This window comes from Schistocerca nitens, chromosome 7 (genome assembly GCF_023898315.1).
Source record: "Schistocerca nitens isolate TAMUIC-IGC-003100 chromosome 7, iqSchNite1.1, whole genome shotgun sequence".
Classification (NCBI taxonomy): domain Eukaryota; kingdom Metazoa; phylum Arthropoda; class Insecta; order Orthoptera; family Acrididae; genus Schistocerca; species Schistocerca nitens.
Window position 1 is genome coordinate 277,991,311 of NC_064620.1, and position 23,694 is coordinate 278,015,004.

At 40.1% G+C, this 23,694-nt stretch overlaps 1 protein-coding gene across 1 annotated transcript in view; it reads right to left on the reverse strand.

Annotated features, from left to right (window-relative positions):
• Positions 1-23,694, reverse strand: part of LOC126195572 (dynein axonemal heavy chain 2) — a 957,657-nt gene that overhangs the window by 519,723 nt on the left and 414,240 nt on the right. Inside the window, 3 exon segments of the mRNA XM_049934198.1 lie at positions 5,741-5,749; positions 7,480-7,655; positions 23,116-23,253. Coding sequence (XP_049790155.1) covers positions 5,741-5,749; positions 7,480-7,655; positions 23,116-23,253 — 323 coding nt within the window.

Sequence of the window (23,694 nt, forward strand, 5' to 3'; positions counted from 1 at the left end):
TCGGGTGATGCTGAGGGAATTAGATTAGGAAATGAGACACTTAAAGTAGTAAAGGAATTTTGCTATTTAGGGAGTAAAATAACTGATGATGGTCGAAGTAGAGAGGATATAAAATGTAGACTGGCAATGGCAAGGAAAGCGTTTCTGAAGAACAGAAATTTGTTAACATCGAGTATATATTTAAGTGTCAGGAAGTCTTTTCTGAAAGTATTTGTATGGAGTGTCGCCATGTATGGAAGTGAAACATGGACGATAAACAGTTTAGACAAGAAGAGAATAGAAGCTTTCGAAATGTGGTGCTACAGAAGAATGCTGAAGATTAGATGGGTAGATCACATAACTAATGAGGAGGTGTTGAATAGGATTGGGGAGAAGAGAAGTGTGTGGCACAACTTGACTAGAAGAAGGGATCGGTTGGTAGGACATGTTCTGAGGCATCAAGGGATCACAAATTTAGCATTGGAGGGCAGCGTGGAGTGTAGAAATCATAGAGGGTAGACCAAGAAATGAATACACCAAGCAGATTCAGAAGGATGTAGGTTGCAGTAGGTACTGGGAGATGATGAAGCTTGCACAGGATAGAGTAGCATGGAGAGCTGCATCAAACCAGTCTCAGGACTGAAGACCACAACAACAACAACAACATATCTCTGTATTTGAATACACATGCCTATACCAGTTTCTTTGGAACTTCAGTGTATTTCTTCTGTACTTGCTTCAAATGATTCTTCCAATGTTTGTTTGTTTGTTTCCTCCCCCCTTCCACCAGCAAAGAACGTTTGTATACTTTTATCTTGTAGGCTCTCAATACTGTAGTGTACATTTTGAGCTTTCTCAGTAGAATTCATTTTAATGTTGTTAGACTCATTCTTTGCATTCTTCCATGGCCAAAAACTATTCATTTTTACAAAATAATGGTCTGATCCACACTGGGATCTGTAACATTTAACATCTGCTGCCTTGAAACTACTTGTCTGTCTAATGACGTCATTGCTGTGGTCTTCGGTCCACATACTGGTTGTATGCAGCTCTCCATACTACTCTATCCTGTTCAAGCCTCTTCATCTCTGAGTAACCACTGCAACCTACATCCTTCTGAACATGTTTAATGTACCCATCTCTTGGTCTCCCTCTACGATTTTTACACTGCAAGCTCCTCTCCACAACTAAATTGGTGATCACTTGATGCCTCAGAACTAACCAGTCCCTTCTTCTAGTCAATTTGTGCCACAAATTACTCTACTCCCCAATTCTATTCAGTACCTCCTCATTAGTTATGTGATCTACCCATCTTATCTTCAGCATTCTTCTGTAGCACCGCATTTTGGAAGCTTCTATTCTCTTCAAGTCTAACTATTTACCGTCCATGTTTCACTTCCATACATGGCTACACTCCACACAAATACTTTCAGAAAGAACTTCCTGACACTTAAATCTATACTCCATTGATAATAGACACATCAAAAAAAGTTTTGCATCACCTTGGTTCCGAGAGTTCCAGAACCTGTACAGAAAACTGGAACAGAGATAAACATAAATGTCAGTTCTACCCTTCTTACTGCTCATGAAAACCACACATTGCATGTTGTACCACCATACAGTAAGACCTTCAGAGGTGATGGTCCAGATTGCTGCACATACTGGTACCTCTAATACCCAGTAGCACGCCCTTTTGCATTGATGCATGCCTGTATTTCTCGTGGCATACTAACCAGAAGTTCATGAAGGCACTGTTGGTCCAGATTGTCCCACTCGTCATGGGCGATTCGGCGTAAATCCCTCAGAGTGGTTGGTGGATCACGTCGTCCATCAACAGCCCTTTTTGATCAATACCAGGCATTTTCTATAGGGCTCATGTCTGGAGAACATGCTGGCCACTCTAGTTGAGTGATGCCGTTATCCTGAAGGAAGTCATTCACCAGATGTGGACGATGGTGGCGCATATTCTCGTCCATGAGCACGAATGCCTCGTCAGTATGCTGCCGATAAGGCTGCACTATCAGTCGGAGGATGGCATTTACATATCTTCCAGCCACTCCGGCACTTTCCATGACCACTAGTGGCATACGTCGGTCCCACATAATGCCACCCCAAAACAGCAGGGAACCTCCACCTTGCTGCACTTGCTGGACAGTGCGTCTAAGGTGTTCAGCCTGACCGGGTTGCCTCCAAACATGTCTCCGACGATTGTATGGTTGAAGGCATATGTGACACTCAACAGTGAAGAGAATGTGATGACAATCCTGAGTGGCCCAATCGGCATAATGTTGGGCCCATGTTGCTTGGTGTTGTGGTTGCAAAGATGGACTTTGCCATGGATGTCAGGAGTGAAGTTGCACATCATGCAGCCTATTGTGCAGAGTTTGAGTCGTAACACAGCATCCTGTAGCTGCACAAAAAGCATTATTCAACATGGTGGCATTGCTGTCAGGGCTCCTCTGAGCCATAATCCATAGGTAGCGGTCATCCACTGTAGTAGTAGTCTTTGGGCGGACTGAGCGAGGTATGTCATCAACAGTTCCTGTCTCTCTGTATCTCCTCCATGTCCGAACAACATTGCTTTGGTTCACTCAGAGACAACTGGGCACTTTCCTTGTTGAGAGCTCTTTCTAGCACAAAGTAACAATGCGGACATGATCGCAGTATTGACTGTCTAGGCATGGTTGAACTACAGACAACACAAGACGTGTACCTCCTTCCCGGTAGAATGACCGGAACTGATTGGCCGTCGGAGCCCCTCCGCCTAATAAGTGCTGCTCATTCATGGGTATTTACGTCTCTGGGTAGGTTTAGTGACATCTCTGAACAGTCAAAGGGACTGTCTGTGATACAATATCCACAGTAAATGTCTATCTTCAGGAGTTCTGGGAAATTGGGTGTTCCAAAACTTTTTTTGATGTGTGTCTAATCTATTATAGAATGAAATTCGCTAGTATGCTGCTGCCACAATATTTATGCATTGCCTTGTGTTTAAAAAATGTGTTGGTAATTTTTGTATCAATCCCCCTCTTTGTTTAATAGTGTTCCAGAATTGTTTCTGCTTTATTTTTGGAGCATTGTGCATCACACTTTTATTAATAACAGATAAGAGAATTTTACAATACTAGTGGTAATGGTGTTTCAAGTCAGGACTACAGTTAGTCCTCTGAATTAGGCAGAGATCTTCCTTCCTAACACAAGATGCTTTAAATACCAGAAGTCATCTGTCACTTGCCCCTGTTTCTGTTCTTTTTTACGTTTATCTGCTTCCATGAAAAATAATACTCACAGTACAGGGCTACTATAAATGATTCACTCAGTTTCAAAGCAGTATATTTTCCAAAGTATTACATGTACAAGTATGACGGATGCATAAATACACTCCTGGAAATGGAAAAAAGAACACATTGACACCGGTGTGTCAGACCCACCATACTTGCTCCGCACACTGCGAGAGGGCTGTACAAGCAATGATCACACGCACGGCACAGCGGACACACCAGGAACCGCGGTGTTGGCCGTCAAATGGCGCTAGCTGCGCAGCATTTGTGCACCGCCGCCGTCAGTGTCAGCCAGTTTGCCGTGGCATACGGAGCTCCATAGCAGTCTTTAACACTGGTAGCATGCCGCAACAGCGTGGACGTGAACCGTATGTGCAGTTGACGGACTTTGAGCGAGGGCGTATAGTGGGCATGCGGGAGGCCGGGTGGACGTACCGCCGAATTGCTCAACACGTGGGGCGTGAGGTCTCCACAGTACATCGATGTTGTCGCCAGTGGTCGGCGGAAGGTGCACGTGCCCGTCGACCTGGGACCGGACCGCAGCGATGCACGGATGCACGCCAAGACCGTAGGATCCTACGCAGTGCTGTAGGGGACCGCACTGCCACTTCCCAGCAAATTAGGGACACTGTTGCTCCTGGGGTATCGGCGAGGACCATTCGCAACAATCTCCATGCAGCTGGGCTACGGTCCCGCACACCGTTAGGCCGTCTTCCACTCACGCCCCAACATCGTGCAGCCCGCCTCCAGTGGTGTCGCGATAGGCGTGAATGGAGGGACGAATGGAGACGTGTCGTCTTCAGCGATGAGAGTCGCTTCTGCCTTGATGCCAATGATGGTCGTATGCGTGTTTGGCGCCGTGCAGGTGAGCGCCACAATCAGGACTGCATATGACCGAGGCACACAGGGCCAACACCCGGCATCATGGTGTGGGGAGCGATCTCCTACACTGGCCGTACACCACTGGTGATCGTCGAGGGGACACTGAATAGTGCACGGTACATCCAAACCATCATCGAACCCATCGTTCTACCATTCCTAGACCGGCAAGGGAACTTGCTGTTCCAACAGGACAATGCACGTCCGCATGTATCCCGTGCCACCCAACGTGCTCTAGAAGGTGTAAGTCAACTACCCTGGCCAGCAAGATCTCCGGATCTGTCCCCCATTGAGCATGTTTGGGACTGGATGAAGCGTCGTCTCACGTGGTCTGCACGTCCAGCACGAACGCTGGTCCAACTGAGGCGCCAGGTGGAAATGGCATGGCAAGCCGTTCCACAGGACTACATCCAGCATCTCTACGATCGTCTCCATGGGAGAATAGCAGCCTGCATTGCTGCGAAAGGTGGATATACACTGTACTAGTGCCGACATTGTGCATGCTCTGTTGCCTGTGTCTATGTGCCTGTGGTTCTGTCAGTGTGATCATGTGATGTATCTGACCCCAGGAATGTGTCAATAAAGTTTCCCCTTCCTGAGACAATGAATTCACGGTGTTCTTATTTCAATTTCCAGGAGTGTAGAACCATAAACTTCCCACCAGATAGCATTACAAGTGCAGTGCCTTGACAAAATGGCAACAATGTAAGAAAAGACCTTTTGTGTATTGGAATATGTGAAAAGTTTATCTGTTACCACAGTGCACTGTGCGTGCAGAAGGAATTATAGAAAAGAATTGCCATATCAACAGAGCATCATGCATTGGTATCAAAAATTTAGGGACACCTTCTTATCTCTGTAAACAGAAAGGTACCAATCGACCAAGTGTGCCAGATGTAATCATGAAGAGGGTAAGGGAAATTTTCATACACAGTCCAAAAAATTAATGGTCTGTGCAAGACAAAATCTTGGAATAAACTGTGTGGATGATTTTGTGACAGCAGTTTACATTTGAGACCATATCATCTGGAGCTTGTGCAACAATTAAAACCAGGAGATTACAGCTGATGACTTCAGTTTTGCATCACAATGCAAGAACCACTTGAGGATGAACATTTTGCTTTCAAGATAATATTCACCAGTGAAGCACCTTTGCATTTACCTGCAAGTTTAATGGCTACAATGTGTGAATATGGGACACTAAAAATTTTTTTGAACTTTTCGCACATGAATGAGATCACAGAATGTTCATGTTTTCTGTGCAGTGTCACAGATGAGGCTGTGTGGACTGTTTTTCTTCTGTGTGAAGACTGTGATGGATACCTCTTACTTTGATATGTTGCAGCTGTGGTTGTTTACACAAATGACTGCTGATTCTGAAAATTTAAGCTTCTAACGAGACGGAGCACCCCTTATTGTAGCACTGATGTTCATCACAACCTAAGCAATGAACTTCCACTTCACTGTATTGGGCATAATGGTGAAGATAATATGGATTTGATACCTTGACCACCAGACCACCTGAACTAATACCTTGTAATTTTTCCTTCGGGGGGGTACATACCCCCACCACCAAGAACACTGGCTGGAACAGCTTAGACAACACATCACTGTTGTTGTGGTGATCACTGACAGTATGTTGCTACATAAGGTAGGGAATGAACTTGACTACCATTTGGATGTGTGTTGTGGAACCAGTGGGGCTATCATACAACATTTGTGTACCATAAAATGCAAACTTGGTGAGTTTATGATTTGATTCATGCATCAATCATAGTGCACATGTATCATTCTGAAAAATTTACAGATCTGAAAATGAATGAAACATCTACAGTACAGTACCCCTGTACAGCAGGAGTTTGTTTAAGAAAAAGTTTAACTTCTTATATACACTTTCTGCTATGTCAATCTCTTTCCTGTGTCATCCCAAAATAATCAAGCCTTTTTAAAATTCTGATCTACAATTTCCTTCTACAATCAAAACCCAACTTGTAAATTCATTCTATTTTTAACAATAAATGAGGATAGCTTTAACAATAAATGAGGATAGTTCTGTCTGAAAACAAATTTTAATGGTTTTTGGACCAAATCTTTCACTCCTCATTTGGAATTTTACTGTGGGAAATAATCCAAAGTGGAACTAATACAAAAAACACGGTGTAGCACTTAACATGGACATGAAATGGAATGATCACAAGGGCTCAACTGTGTGTGAAGTCATTGGTAAACGTCAGTTTATTGGTAGAGTACTATGGAAATGTAGTCAGTCTACAAAGGAGATTTATTACAAATCACTCATGCTACTCATACTATAATATTGCTCAAGTGTGTGGGACCCATACAAAAGAAGACTAGCAAGTATATTGAACACATGCAGAGAAGGGCAGTATGAATGGTCACAGGTTTGTTTAGCCTAAGGGAGAGTGTCACTGAGATGTTTGAAAGAACTGAACTAACAGACTCACGAAGATACACAGAAACTATCCCAAAAATTTACTATTGAAGTTTCAAGAACAAGATTAAAATGATGACCATAGAAATATATTACACCCCCCCCCCCCACACACACACACGCACAAAAATAATGCTCCCAAAGGGATCATGAGTATAACATTAGATTAATTACAGCATGAACACAGGCATTTAAACACTCATTTTTTCTCATGTCCCATATGTGAATGGAGCAGAAAAAGCTCTAATAACTGGTACAATGGGACATACCCTCTGCCACACACTTCACAGAGGCTCACAGAGCATAGCTATAGATGTAGAATCAACAAATCTTAATGCTCTTGGTTAGTACATTACAGACACAAGATCAACATTGAAGTCATCACAAACATTGATTATCCTGTTAAATCTGCATAATCTCATTAAAACTGTCAGAGAGCCACATCTCTAAATGTTGCAATGGTATTTCAAGCTAATACTGCAAAGTATTACTGTAAAGCAGTATATGAGAGTCTCCAGGCTGTTACTGTTGGCTGCTGAAATCATAAATGCTCCATTTTTCTCAAGAATTCCTCAGTTGTTCTTCTAAGGCTCAGTGTATTCTGTGCTATGCACCCACAAAGGAAATATTTTTGAGTACTATAGTTTATATCTGTGTCCTTTCTTAATAAAAGGGGAGCAAAAAATCAGAAATCAGTTGCTACAAATAGAAACAGGACTGTAACAAAAATAACTATGGAAAACTATGGCAGGTACTAAAAATTTTACAGATTGTAATGCTACAGAATGTTCAGTATACATAAAAGAGATAATAGTCAAGAAAAGAGTTTCTTTTAAGTCTGGTATCTTACTGTATACTTTAAGTTACATTTGAATAATTCTACACTACTGTACCTGTAGACCTTCTGCCTTTAATTCAGCCTTTATTGCAGCTGTAAGTTCATCATATTCTAAAACAGGGACTTCCACTTGTGGAAACAAATCAGACGTAATTCCGTTGAATAATGGGAGATCATCTGAAGTAAGTTTGGCATTATTCATATCCTTCATGGCCAATAATACTACCTGAAATACACAGAGATCCACAAAAAGCAATCTCATCATTCTATACATAAGCTTTTAGATTTAAGCAGACCAACATCATACTAATAATCCAGAACACATACTGTCTTTGAGGCCCCTTAATGTAAATGAAAAATTGGGTGCCATGTATAATGTCAAAATTTGTAAATGTTTACTACACAAATAAATAGATAAATATTTTGTATGTTTTCCCAGCATCAAATGATATTTCAGGCCTGCAACCACATTTAGTTCTCTTAATCTAATAATATATTTTCCTGATTACACTATCAAGGAAGCCATTGTTAAACAACCAGTGAATATCATGATTAATTATGATCACAGAGCCCATTAGCCTTTCAGAGACAGGAGGCTTAAATAAATATAGCTGTACATCTCTTGAAGACAATCCTGAAGCAGCTATCATAAATAAAATAAGAAGGAAATGTACAAATTGTATTGTGACAAGGTGCCTCAGACCATGCAGCTGTTGTAAGCATAACTCCCATCTGCACAGTTCTGAAGAGCTGGTGGTGGAGGAAAGCACAGATGGCTCAGGTAGTGAAGCAGTCACTGAAATCAAATGTGTTTTGTTCAGCTACATGCTGTCTCACCGGGGGCCTACTTTGCTCTTGACCCCAGTTAGGCAGTGGCCATTCACCCTGGTGGACAGCTGGTTGGAACTCATACCAATAAAACACGCTGTGCAATGATTGCAGCACAGCTGGTAAATGACATCGTTGCTTTCACTGGTGGCCCGGTCCCTGATGGAGAAAGATAAACCTGTGACAGGACTGGAATAGGAAGTGCTGGTTGGGTGAATTGGGCAGGATTTGCACCTGGGTCTTCCACAGGGATATGATGCTTGTGGCGAGGGGTTGGGATTGTAAGTGGCATAGGAATGGACTAGGATGTTGTGGAGCTTGGGTGGGCAACAGAACACCACTTCAGGAGGGGTGGAAATGATCTCAGGTAGAATGTCCCTCATTTCAGGGCGAAATGACAGGTTATACACAACCTTAAAAAAAATCTCAACCTAATCATCCTACCTGCAGACAAAGGTTCCACCACTGTTATAAATCGCAGTGACTACCTGGGAGAAGGCCTCCATGAATTATCTGACTGCTCTGCTATAAACTCTGCCTGAGTGATCCCAACCAAGATGACCGACACAAACACCAACCCCTACTTAAAGCTTTAGGCCACTTCTAGAACATTTCCCCTGAATCCATTTCCATCGTCATCCCTATGACACCCAGCACACCAACCTACATGCTCCCCAAAATCCACAAACCCAACAATCCTGGACGCCCCACTGTGGCTGGTTATTGTGCCCCCACTGAAACAATTTCAGCCCTCAATGATCAACACCTCTAACCAATTGCCCATAATCTAGCCTCCCATGTCAAAGACGCCAACTACTTCCTTTACTGACTCTCCACCATCCCCACCCTTTACATCCTGGATCCTTACTCATCACTGTTGACACCACCTTCCTATACACCAACAAGCCCCATGCTCACAGTCTTAACACTACTGAACACTCTATGTCCCTCAGACTTCAAACTCACTACCTCATTCCTTACACACCTTACTAACTTTATCCTGTTTCTCATTTGAGGGGGAGGTATATAAAAAAATCCATGGCGAAGCCATGTGCACCCGCGCGGTGCCCTCCTATGCCCGCCTTTTTATGGGCCATCTAGAGGTGACCTCCCTAGCCTCCCACAACACCAAACCCTTAGTCTGGTTCACATTCATTGATAGTATCTTCATGATCTGGACTCAGGGCTAAGACACCGTATCTTCATTCCTCAACACTTCTCTCCCACGTGTTTCACATGGTCCTAGATGTTGACCTCCTCATGTGTGATGGCTATATTTGCACCTTTGTCCACATTAAACCCACCAACCGCCCAACAGTACCATCATTTTGACAGCTATCATCCCTTTCACACCAAAAAATTCCTCCCATACAGCCTGGCCATCAGCGTACCTACAGTGACAAAAATTCCTTTGCTTAGCATGCTTAGGGCCTCACCAAGGCCTTCACAGATGGGCAATGTCCCTCAGACCTAATCCGAAAACAAATCTCCCATGCCATTTCCTCTCACAACCCCAAACCTCCAACCAACCCCAAGAACCAGCCACAAAGGAGTGCCTCTTCATCATCCAGTACCGTCCATATTGGAACAAGTGAACCACATACTTCTCCAGGGCTCTGATTACCTATCGTCATGCCCCGAAATGAGGGAAATTCTACCCAAGATACTTCCCACCCCTCCTAAAGTGGTGTTCCATTGCCCACCCAACCTCCACAACAACCTACTCAATCCCTATGCCGCTCCCAATCCCAAACCCTTGCCACAAGGATCATATCCCTGTGGAAGACTCAGGTGCCATTCCTGCCACAGTTTTATCCTACCCCATCAGGGACCGGGCAACCAGTGAAAGTAGCCATGTCATTTACAAGCTCTGCTGCTATCATTTCACAGCATTTTATATTGGCATGCCCACCAACCAGCTGTCCACTAGGATGAACGGCTAGGCCTAACTGTGGACAATATCAAAGTAGACCACCCTGTGGCACAACATGCAGCTGAACATAACGCACTTGATTTCAATGGCTGCTTTAGTACCCGAGCCATCTGGTTCCTTTCCTTCATCACCAGCTTCTCTGGACTGCACAGGTGGGAGTTATCCTTACAACACATTCTCCACTTCCGTAACTATACCAGGCTCAATTTATGGTAACATACAGTCCCCACAGCCTCCATCCAACAGTTTCCATCCCCTCTGCCCTACCGTATCCTCCCAATTCTCACTTCTCACCCTGTTTATTTGCAGCCCTCTGTCAATGCATCTGCCCGTCTTCCCCGCTCCTCTCCTGTTTCGCTCCTTTTTTCCCCACCACCCTGTCCAACAACCTGCTGATGCTGTGCCTGTTGGCCTCCACCAGACAGTGTATTCCCCCCCCCCCCCCCCCAAGGCAGCCATACGCTACTATCATTCCCCCTTCCTTGCCTCCTCCAGATTGCTGCTTGCATCCCATGTGATAGTTGCATTCCGGAGCAAGGTGCTAGAGTTGGCGGTCGTTTGTGCATGAGGTGTGCTCGCTTGTGTGTGTGGTGTCTCTGTTTTACTGGTGAAGTCCGTGGCTGAAAGCTTTATGTACGTGTCTTTTAACTGTGCCTGTCTGCAACTTGACATGTCTTCTTTGTGGGAAGTTGGCCATGCTGATATTGATAACGACTCACTATTTTGGTACTTGACTGATACATAGAATGCAATTCAGGCCCTGAACTTCTTGCTACATGGGGCTGTCAGTGAAGAGTTCAAGGAAAAATGAGGCATTACAAAAGAGCTGTGAAGTCATTGCCAAAACGAAACAACAAAAGTTACATTAACGAAAATTTCAGAATATCCTATAAAGAAAGATGCTAGAGATTCAAGCAACAGAAATACTAAAAGTACAGCTTCAGATCCAAACAAAAAGTGTTTTAGTTGTGGTGGCACTGACCACAGGTGAAGCGACTGCAACCACAAGAGCATAGGAAGGGGGTGCTTCAATCGCAAGAAGTTTGGCCATCTGAATTAATGAAGCAGAAGAAGTATTAAAAGGCAACAATGTATGATTAAGTAACCAAGAGGTGAAGCTGCTAATTGAATGTGGCAATCAACTTAATTTATTATGACAAGATGTTTAGGAGTTCCAAGTTTGCAGAAAACAGATAGTCTAGACAGGATTTGGAAAAAACTTTGTCTCTCCACAGAGTGATGATGTGAAAATTGAAACAGATATTTATGGGGTTTCTACAGAAACTATTAATTTAGAAAATGAACATTATTGTGAGAGAACCAACAACCGATATATAATGGAGTGACAAGATTGTCACTACAAGAGAAAGAAATTGTTGACAATCAAGTCCATATGTGACTTGGTCAAGGAATAACAGAACCAAGTTCATCTGAATATGTTAACTAGGTTGTATTTGTAAAAATGAAAAAACCGAGTATCATGTCTGTATAGACTACAGAAAACTAAACACAACCACAGTGAAAGATCGTTACCTGTATCTCCTCACAGAAGATCTTTCAGATAAACTACAAGATACCGGTGTGTTCTGCACACCAGACATCACAAACGTTTACACTGGTGGTGAAGAGGAAAGCCTTGTTGAAGAGGGAAGCCAAAAAGATATCTCATTTGTAACCATTTCAGAGCAGGTATCTTTTTAGATTTAGCCAAAGCCTTTGATGTAATTGGCCATACCATACTCCTTAAGAAGTTAGCAAATAAAAGTATAAGAGGAATTGCAAACAAATGGCTGGAATTTTACCTGTCAAACAGATTTCAAAAAGTTGAGATTAATTTTGAAAAAAAGAATACAACTACCCATAAATCTACTTGTCCACTCCTCTGACACAATGCCTATTAGATATGGTGTGCCACAAGGCTCAATCCTGGGACCCATACTGTTTCTGCTATACATTGATGACATAAGCATGAAGCTTGCTACAGGACATACCACACTATTTGCTGATGACACGAGTATACTGATACAGAGGACCACAACCAAAAATTTAAACCGCTTATGTCGTCACTCAGCAAATGGTTCAACAAGAACAAACTGATTATAAATATACAAAAACAACGTACATCAACTTCAGACTCTCATCCCAAAAACAAGAAATGCCCAATGTGATTCTAAATAACCAAGACCTTATGTGTGTGGACTCTGTCAAGTTTCTTGCCATATGGCTTGAAGAAAATCTTAAGTGGGAGACAAATTATATCTCAAAAAAGCTATCAACTGTGTGTTACATTTTAAGGATACTCAAAAAAATCAGTCACAAAACCTGTTCTCATACATGTATATTATGCTTACTTCCACTCTACATTACAGTATGGAATCATATTTTGGGGGAACTCACCTGGAGGTAGATACATTTTCAAAATGCAAAAAAAGGCAATACGCAAAATTTGTAACCTAAGACATAATGAATCATGCAGACAACATTTCAAAACAAATGGCATTATGACACTGCCCTCTGCTTACATTTATAATATCGTCTCATTTGTCAAGTCATACCTGTTAAACAATGACTGCACATTAAAATTCAATGGAGATATTCATAACTATGCAACAAGGCAGCAATCTGACCTACATATGATTCAGTCCAGAACTACCTGCTAACAAAAATGTGTTTTAAATGTTGGGATACAAATGTATAATAATTTACCAAATGAAATCAAAGCAACAAACAACCCAAGAGCCTTCACACATAAGTTATAAAAATATCTCTTGGACCATTGCTTTTATGCAGTTGATCATTTTTTTGAAAGGGGTTAAAATTGTAAACAATTTTATGATAAATGTTGAATTAGGTATGAAAATTATATACTGTGCATGTCTATGAAATATACTGGATTATTATATACTGTGCATGTCTATGAAATATACTGGATTATTTTACTATTACATTTGTATTGGCTGTTTTTATTTTACTATACAACATTTGTATTTACTGTTTTGTTAAGGATAGCTAACTTCCTCATTACAAAATAATGTAAAATCAATTTATTAGAAATTACTTGCAAATATGTTCTCTTGACCCGTCCAATATCATATATACAACCATACAATTCTATGATTTGTATTAACTGTTTGGTTTGAGTAGATAATTTCCTTGCTACAAAATAATGTAAAAATCAATTTGTAAAAATTACTCGTAAATAGCTCTCTTGACCTGTCCAATATCATATGTACAGCTGTACAATACTATGATTGCCTGGATCAATAAAAATACAATACAATAGAATACAACACAATACAGGTCTAGTTCTATCTGGACTACCAAATTCACCTGCAGTGTTCTAGAGTTTTATAAACATTTTTTTCTTGGCACTGGCTCGAGGGAATATTGTATTTATTTGCATGGATAGTACTATAAAACAAACAAAGACTGATTATGAGGCACTTCAGTGGTTTGGTTTAGTGTCAGAAACTGCAGCAGAATATGGTTTGGAAATTAATTTTGCAAAATGCCAGTTTTAGAAGAGAACTGATGAGTTTCTCGGAAGAGCAGAGGCAATCATTCGAGATGCTCAAAGGCATCCTCTCATCAAATCCAATTTTAAAAATCTACTACCCAAAATGCAAGACTGAACTTCACACAGATGCAAAAAAAGAATGTTTTGGATCCATGTCGTGAAAAAAATCTCCCAATGATGACGAGTTCCATTCAGTCTTGTATATGAGTAAAAAATAAATAGATAAATAAAAAATTAAAAAATTAAAAAATGCAAGAGGAAAAATACAGCAGTTATGTCCTTGAATTTTCAGCTATTGTTTACGCCTTTAAGAAATTCTGGGTATATTTGCTAGGAATGCATTTTAGAATTGTAACAGACTCTGCTGCATTCCAAAAGACTTGGATAAGAAGAAATTGTCACTGAGAACAGCAAGATGGGCTTTCACCCTTGAAGAGTATTTTTACACCATCAAGCAATGATCTGGTTCTAGGGTGAAACATAGATACCTTAAGTGATTGTGTAAATCTATTGTTTGATTTTGAGGATGGTTTAACAGCTAGAATCAGGAAAGCTCAAGAGAAGGATGATGGCTTGACAGCAATTGAGAGTATTTTCAAAGAATGCCTTGTGAAAACTTCTTAATGTGAGATGGACTTCCTTTCAAATTCTACGATGGAAGAAATACTTTCCATGCACTATGCAATGTGAAATCATCAAACTTGTGTGTGAGAAAGATTAAGCTAAATGAAGAGGAAGTAAGAAAGATTCTCATATACGAGATTTGACTGAAAAGGTGAAAAGAATCTTTAATTGTGTAATTGCGAATAAGAACTCAGGAAAAAAGGAAGGTATCCTTCATCCTTTCTTCCAAGAAAGTGAGCCTTTATATACTTATCACATGGATCATAAAGGAATACTTCATTCAACTCACAAAGGACGTAATCTCACTTTAAGCATTACTGATGCATTTACCAAGTTTACTTGGCTGTATCCTGTAAAGACTACAAATTAAGCAGAAGCAATTAATAAGATACAATTGTAGAAACTAATTTTGGAAACCCAGTCCAAGTTATTGCTGACAGAGGGACTTGCTTTACTTCTCCAGAGTTCAAGGAGTGCTGCATGACAGAAGCAACAAGAATCTAGGTCCATATAGAATTACAAAAGGTGAAACAAATGATACCTATGTGTGCCGAGGTCACAAAGACAAGGGTCCCAGGACTAGCACAACATGTGCTGAATTTATTTGACTCTTGCCAAATGACTGATCATTATGGAAGTCAGATGACTGTCAGTGTGATCAAATGTGGGATTTGGATGGGGGTTCAAGGATTTTCCAGTTAATGAGACATGACATGCTGGAGAAGCAGTATACTGGAGAGCAGTTTAGTGCGTTCTCGTAGAAAAAAGTTAGATTATACTGTTCTTGACTCAACGCCCCTCCTTCCCCTACCCCTTCCCCTCCAAGGTATTAGAGGTTGTAACTGTGAGAATAATAAACCATTCTACGTGAAAGTAGGAATATCTGGTGAGTTTATTATGGGTTCTAAGTATGAAATAACTTAAATGAGGCTAAGTGTCAATAGCGGGTTTTTGTCACACATACCACTCTAGAGGAGTGAATAACACAACAAATTTTGTTTATGTAGTTAGAAAATAATAACATAAAATAATATGTTTGGTGAAAATGTGCATTTATTGTGCATTGGTTTTATTTTTATTGAGCATCTGGTGCACCATATTGAGGGACAATGTTCCTCTTCAGCATGGGAATGCAGTCATGACAACTTAATCGGAGGAAATACCTCCTTGGATGCAAAAGTAAATATTCCAATGATTCCGCCATAGAGATAGACTTTTTGACACTAATATTCCATGTGGAAGCATTAACAAATTAGATTAGTACGAGTTGTTGATGTACTGAAAGTAAAGGAAAATATATGATGCGTTAAATCACAAATGGTGTGGAAAGTTTATTCATAAAATATGGTGAAGAAATGATAACATCTTGGATTTAAAGTTGGTACAGGAGCTTTGTTGATAAGGTCTAGATGATTAACGAAGGAAGTACACACTCAAACTACTATTATACAGATATAATTACAACCCCCTGTTCAAAGCAAGAGCTCCACTGCATGGGTCAAATATTATAATGATATAGGCATATTGGAAATGGAGCTAGAGGGACTTTTGCATGAAAGGAAGCTGTTGTAACATGAATTAACATCATCTCAGATTTGTAAACATCATTAATGTAGTTGAAGTATGGACAATTATTAAGAGCTGTTCAAAAATTATCCAATATTTACTTATAAAATCACTCTTTATTCAGATACAATTGTTGACACTATAGTTCAATTCTTTTATCTTGGCGGCTCGCGCATGCCCGCCTAGACGCGGGAGATTGCTGCGTTGCCAGTTGCACACGACGCACGCGCCAAGAGAAGCAGCGCCATAGTATAGCAAAGTTCGCAAGCTTACGTTTAGGGGGGAGCGCGCAGTTCATGAAGTAAAGCCACCACGGCCACATTAACCCCTTCGCTGCTACAAAGACGTGCTCCCTGCATTCCGCGCTGTGGGCGATTTTGTCACTGCTCTGCTCGCCTGTGCAGACACATTGTGTTCCGACTGCTTTGACACTCTTTGTCATTCGATTCCACAAAAACTATTTGGCTCAAAAATTAGATTTTTACCTATCTTCTTGACTGATACCTTCCCCCCATAAATGACTTAATTTTGTTTCGATGTTCAACGCAGTTATTATGCAGCATTAAATATAGTAAACCATTGCACGAAATTTTGAAGAGTTTGCAGAGGTAAAGTCCATAGAGTATACTTTCCATATGGTCGATTTTAGTTGCCACAATGTTGAGAATGAAATGTGGACAAGATACCTATATATTTCATTTAATTTAAGTACCACATAAGTGTCGTATGTAATATTCAGAAATATTCCACCTTTCGCGACTGTAACAAAAGTTTTACTTACACTGGGCACGTTTGGCTTAATTTTAAAGTACTTCAATCAATCAAAATGAAGTAGACAAAATACATTAAACAAAACTGTGGACTTACAAAAACATTAGGACTTGAATATACCGTCTGTCAGTGAAGTGCTCAGAGCTATATCAAATATAATTTTGTGTGTCTCACACACAAACAGCATTTATTTGCTAAAACACTGATGAGCCAACACAAACGTTGAATATTGTGCTACCGCAGCACAAAACTACGAAAGGTGACTTGGCAATGGAGGACACAAAATACAGTCCTCTTATGATGCTTCAAAAGAGAGAAACGCATCTGCTCTAAATAAGTCGCTTATTACAGTTGCAGAAGAGGGATATATTTCAGTACCATTGGTAAAACTGCGACTGTGGAACAAAAACAAGAAATAGAACATGAATACCATTGTGTATGTGCCATACCTTTTCACCTTTCACTTTAAAATGAAGCCAAACGCGCCGTGTGTAAATAAAACTTTTATTACAGTCGCGAAAGACGGAATATTTCTTAATATTACATACGACACCTATGTGGTACTTAAATTAAATGAGATATTGTTATACAGTAAATATTATATGAAATTTAGGTATCTTGTCCACATTTCATTCTCAACATTGTGGCAACTGAAATCGACCATACGGAAAGTATACGCTATGGACTTTTACCTCCGCAAACTCTTCAAAATTTCGTGCAATGGTTTACTACATTTAATGCTGCACATCAAAACAAAATTAAGTCATTTATGGGGGGAAGGTATCAGTCAAGAAGACGTGTAAAAATCAAATTTTTTGGCCAAATAGTTTTTGTGAAGTCGAATGATAAGTGTGTCAAAGCAGTGAGAACACCATGTGTCTGCACAGGCGAGAAGTGCAGTGATGACAAAATGCGGGGAGCATGTGTCTGCAGCAACGAAAAAGTTAATGAGGAGGCAAAGCACTAGAAATTTCATTCAAACGAATAAAATTCGTGAAGTAAGGCACTCCAATATTGTTTTTAAATAGAGAAAAATATTAAGCACCGCACAATGTACGAACTCGTAACCTTTCACTTGGCAGCCCAACACCTTAACCATTCCGCTACATCGGCTCGCCGAATATTGTAACTCCATAAGTATTCTAACACGTCACGCAACTACTTATAAACACTGTTGGCATGACTATGAATTACTCACGCTTCGTCGAAGTACAATAGGAAATAAACAATTACCGCTGTTCTTTATTGCGAAAAAGCAGTTCGTGAGATTCAAACAAACACCATTCTTTGCTATCGCCTGAATTAGGAGTCTTATTGCTTGTTTGGTTTAATTAATTAATAGAATATGAAGCAATTGGTATAAAGAATGCTTTTTCCAAACTTTCTATAAAAGAAAGTCTGCTATCAAGACATTGCTTTTGTTCTATTACTGTATTTATGACTGAACGTTTCTAAAACTGGAGAGACTCGTCCGTGCTCTGCACTGCAGTCGAGATCTGGCAACGTCGTTCTCGGTTCATTGGCTGACTGTGTTTTCTGACGTCAGATGCGCAGAACGAACCTAAACTCGGCCGCCAAGATATATGACGCGCACTTTAGTCACCTTCAAAGCAGTCCCCTTCAGCTTCAACTCACCTCACTCAACTCTGCTGCCAATGCTGGAAGCATTGCTGGAAAGTCTCTTTAGGAACAGTGCATAGCTGCTCCATCAAATTCTGCATAAAGTCTTCCCTGCTCTCAAATCTGGTCGCTTTCAGAGTCTTTTCCAGTTTACAGAAAAACCAGAATTCACCCAGCGCTAGGTCAAGGGAATAGGAATGCTGACAAACCGAAGCTGTATTATTTTTGGCCAAAAAACTCTGAATTAATTGAGAATGATGCCTGCATTATAGGATGTTTCAAAAAGAACTTTACAACTTTGAAAATTCATATAAAGTAATTCATAGTACCTATAGAGGTGATTGTAGTGTCAGTTTGTAGGGAAACACATAAAGTTTTGTCTCACATAGTTTGCTAGTCCTGAAATGCACCACAAGGAATGGTAGCAGCAGTTGTGTTAAATATGGCTGCTTTCATTGGACCCCAGGTGTGCTAGCTGTTTGTTTTTGTTTGAAGAATCAAAGCCAGTGACAACAGTTCAGCGTAATTTCCATACCAAATACACTAAAGATCCTCCTAGTAGGCCTACAGTTTATGAGCGGCATAAATGTTTTGTAGAAACAGGGTACATTTGTGCCCTGAGGAAGAACAAAGTGTACAGCTCCTTTTTTTTCTGTGAGAGAACCATCAACTGGATAGTGTACCTAGGTGTATTGTAACAATTTTTAATGCCACAAATCGATGAGGATGACCTAGAATGAAATGTTTACTTCATGCAAGATGGTGCACGACCCCACTACCTGGCTGATGTCCAGGATTTTCTCAGTGACTGCTTTCCAGGTCAATGGACTGGCTGTGTTGCGCCAATTGCTTGGCCCCCATGTTGCCCAGACTTGATGCCACTCGATTTTTTTATTTTTTTATTTAATGGGGTTTCATCAAGGGTATATACCTCCTGTGCCAGCTTCTGTATCTGAATTCAGAGCAAGAATTTACGCCACCACTGCGCAAGTTACACCTGCAATGCTACAGTGAGTTTGGGGAGAAATTGGCTTCTGACCGAATATGTGTGGGGTAACTAACGCAAGCCACATGCAACACCTTTAGTTTAAGGTAAAAAAACTTGATGTGTTTCCCTACAAAGTGACACTAAACCCAGGTCTATATCTTCTTTCAGTAAATTTATACAAATTTTTAAAGTATTATGGTGGAGGTGCCCACTGCCTGCACATCTGACCACTTGCATCTTGCTGCTTCATGAAGGCAATGCAGAACCTCTTGGAAGTATTCCTTATTGATACTAGTACCTTTTGGGGTATAATCATTATGGACCACATTACTGGAATCACAAAGATGGTCACAATGAATTTCACATTGCTGCAGACCTGCTTCACTTTTCTGGGTCTCAGGGATGATGGATGCATCAGTTGTGATGGCTGCAACTTTGTTTCTGGCTCGACCCATAAACTCAGTGCTCATTACCAGTGATGACTATTTTAAGAAAGTTGGGATTATTGTTCACAGTATCCAGCATATCCTGTGCTATCACCAAACGAAGTTGCTTCTGCTCAATTCTTAGCAACTTTGGCACAAATTTTGCTGAGACCTTCATACAGTCCAACTGTTGGGTTAAAATGGAATGAATGAATCCTGTCCTAACTTTAACCTTATCTGCAAATTCTCTGGCTGTGATTTGTCTGTCCTACATTAACAGGGTCCTTACGTGATCAATAACAATATCGCTTGTGGATGTTGAGGGCCTAACTGAATGTGATTCACACTTCATTGATGAGCAGTTGTACCACTCTCTTATCTGTGTGGTACCCATTGCTTCATCCCCAAACAGTTGTTGAATCTTGTGGATTGTTTCAATTGGAGGATTGCCAAGCTTAAAATAAAATTTGATACAATGATATTGTTCCACTTTTTCTGTCATTGTGCCCACAACACAAAATCCGATGATATCAGTTACACATATTTGCTTGTAAATGGCTAGCCAGCAACTGGTTGTTCGTGGTGTCATGAAGAAAAATTAGGCATGTGCACTAGATGATTTTCACCCACAATGGAGCGCACTACCAAAAAAGTGTAAACTACCAGCCCAAAATACTTTTTAGTGCATTGCCTGCTACAATAAAGAAAATTAAAGAATTTCATAAGTTCAAAACAATTTTTACCAACACATAGTTATTATGAATTGAAGAATATCTGAATATAGACAAGAAATATTATTTATATATACTGATATAAAATATTTGTATTTATTATCCAAGTTTTGAAACAAATTAAATATAAGACATTATACTGCTATTGATTACATACATATAATGTATATTGTTAGCGGATGTATAAAGAGACTGATTGATTGACTACAAACATAGAGATCATGTGTGCCCCGATACCCCTTATAGTTTCTACAACAAAAAATAAGTTTCAATGATCTTTGAACAGCCCTCATGCTATCCAATGTTACACCACATTTAGGTTAGTATTACATTTTTGTAGTGATAATAAAGAATAAACACAGCTTAGATGACAAAGTCCAGAAGACTGATGGAAGTAAATGGTCAAACTACTATTACATACAACTTACAGCAACCCATGTTAGATGCAGCTGCTACACTGCATTTGTCGTTACAGTGACTGGCTGCAAGTTCCAAAGAGGGCTTATGTTTAATGAAAGGAAACTTTAAGACAAGTAAAGACAAGAAGAGATATCTAAATTAAATAAATAAATTTGATAAAGAAGAGAAACTAACTGGAGTGATAACTGTTTATTCTTTGAACTTGAGATTTTGAGTTTCTCAACAAGTTGTGATGCAAATGATAAAGAATGGTTAAAAATGGAGAACATTAAAGAAAAAGAGCACTGGAAGCAACTTCATAAGAAGGAACAACTTTTGAGGAAATGTTGGGCTGCCTGGGGTAACAAGGAGAAAAACTAACTGTAAAAAGGTGATAATTTTAACTGATGACCTTTAATTAGACATCACAGAATAACATACAACCTAGACAATTTGATTAAAAGAAAAGTGAGCAAAAAAGAGGAGAATACTAAAGAAAATTAAAAGTGAAGAGTGCTGGAAGCAACTTAATAAAAAGAAAGTTTCTTGGAAATGTTGGGCTGCCTAGGCTAACCAGAAGAAAAACAGACTGTAAAAAAGTGATAATTTTAACTGGTGACATACATGAGGGTTGGAACTTTAATAGTGGCAACTATTTATTTACAGCTGGTACAAAATAGATAGGTGATTCGAAGTTTTACTGACCTTCAAAGTAGTCACCAGCATTGTGTATAACCCGTTGCCAGCGATGTGGAAGTCACAGGATACTCTTGGCAGTGCCAGTTGAGTGACAGTTTGAGCAGCACTGTCTATTGCCAAAGAATTTGTAGCAGTTCTGAAGCGAATGCCGTGAAGTGTTTCCTTCAGTTTCAAAATCAAGTTGAACTCACGAGGGCTTAAATCAGGGGAGGGCAGTAAGTGGTATAGCAGTTAGCAACCTCATCAGTCAAACAAATAAGTAACAGCTTGTACTGTATGTGCTTGAGCATTGTCCTGCAAAATCATGGTCAGGTCCTGCAGAAAGTGTCATGTCAAACAAATCAGCAGGACGATACTCAAGCACGTTTAGCACAAGCTGTCTTGCACTAAACGTGCTTGAGCATTGTCCTGCAAAATGATGGTCAGGTCCTGCAGAAAGTGCCATCACTTCCGTCTCTATGCTGTTCATTTTTGGAACACAACCTATGACCAGTTTGGAGACAGAAGTGATGACACTTTCTGCACGACCTGACCATCATTTTGCAGGATAATGCTCAAGCACGTACAGTGCAAGCTGTTACTGATTTGTTTGACTGATGGGGCTGCTAAGTGCTTACCACCTAATGGACTCCCCTGACTTAAGCCCTCATGAGTTCAATTCTATTTTTAAACTGAAGGAAACACTTCACAGCATTCACTTCAGAACTGGTACAAATTCATTGGGCAATTGACTGTGCCGCTTGAACTGTCAACACAACTGGCACTGCTAAGAGTACCCTACAACTTCCATATTGCTGGCAATGGGTTATACACAATGCTGGTAACTACCGGTACTCTGAAGATCAGTAAAACTTTGAAACATGTATCTATTTTGTACAAGCTGTAAATAAATAGTTGCCGCTATTAAAGTTCCAACCCTCATAATTAGAGGTCACAGAATTATATTCAACCTAGAAAATTTGATTAAAACAAACATGAGCATTAAAGAAAGACAGTCACTGACAAATTATTGCAGAATTGAGATATTCACAGTACATAGTGGACTGTGGAAAGTCTAGTGCCTGCACAATTTCAGGGGTGGAATTGGCCATATATAGAGCACCTACAATCTCACTATGATCAAATATGCAAAAAACATGCACCTTGCCCTTTCTGTACCCAGTTATGTAGCTAATGACCAGGAAAGGATCTGAACCCCTCCCAATCATGTGACATGCCAAACTGTGCAATTTGCCATTGCAATAGGATCATTCTCTTCAACACATCAGCTATATCAAAATCAGTTGTTACTAAGTATATAACATATCTGTAGGATCACATTATTATTTATACTCAACTACATATTACTGAATATACTGAATTAAAAGCATTTCCAATGAAAATCACGTATGTATCAGAACTCAAAGGCGATCATTTACGCAGGCAATGCATATGTTTGCTTACTGACATCATAAGTAACATTCCGTAAAAATTTCTTGCATACTACATTTGCACGCGCACACACACACACACACACACACACACACACACACACACACACACACACACACACACTTACGTAAATTTAAAAAAGAAAACAACACACTTCTTCATCTGGAAGATCTGGAAAACCTCTTCTTTTACGGCCGGCATATCTGAGCAAAGCAACCATGCTTCGAAGTCCAAAATCATAATGGTCTTGTTTACTCAATTGTTGCATTGCTAGGGAGTATAATGTGTAAACCTGAAACGTTAGTAACACATCAGTACCTTGTATCTTTGTCATAATGAAATGTAATAACATTTTGCATTTACTGGTGCCTGAGAGAAACAATACAGTTGTAATATGCACATTAGTTTGTCCAAAATCAAAGCACATTCACTTTAAGTACATCAGATGGAGTAAGGAGGATGCAGATTTGTTATGTTTTTCAGTATTTTATTTCCTTCTGTGTTTTCACAAAACAAAGTTGGTTGCATTTACTTGAGTTAAGTAGACTATTTTGAGCTCAGGAATATATTTTACAGGGCACAATAATAATGATCAGAAATAACCATTTTACTGCCACTGCTGGACAAAGACAACCTGCAAACTGTTCCATACATTTTGATCTTCACTACAAGCACCCAGTTCACTGCTGTATGTTTTCTTGTGTGACCGACCCACATGCCATAAGAAGAACAT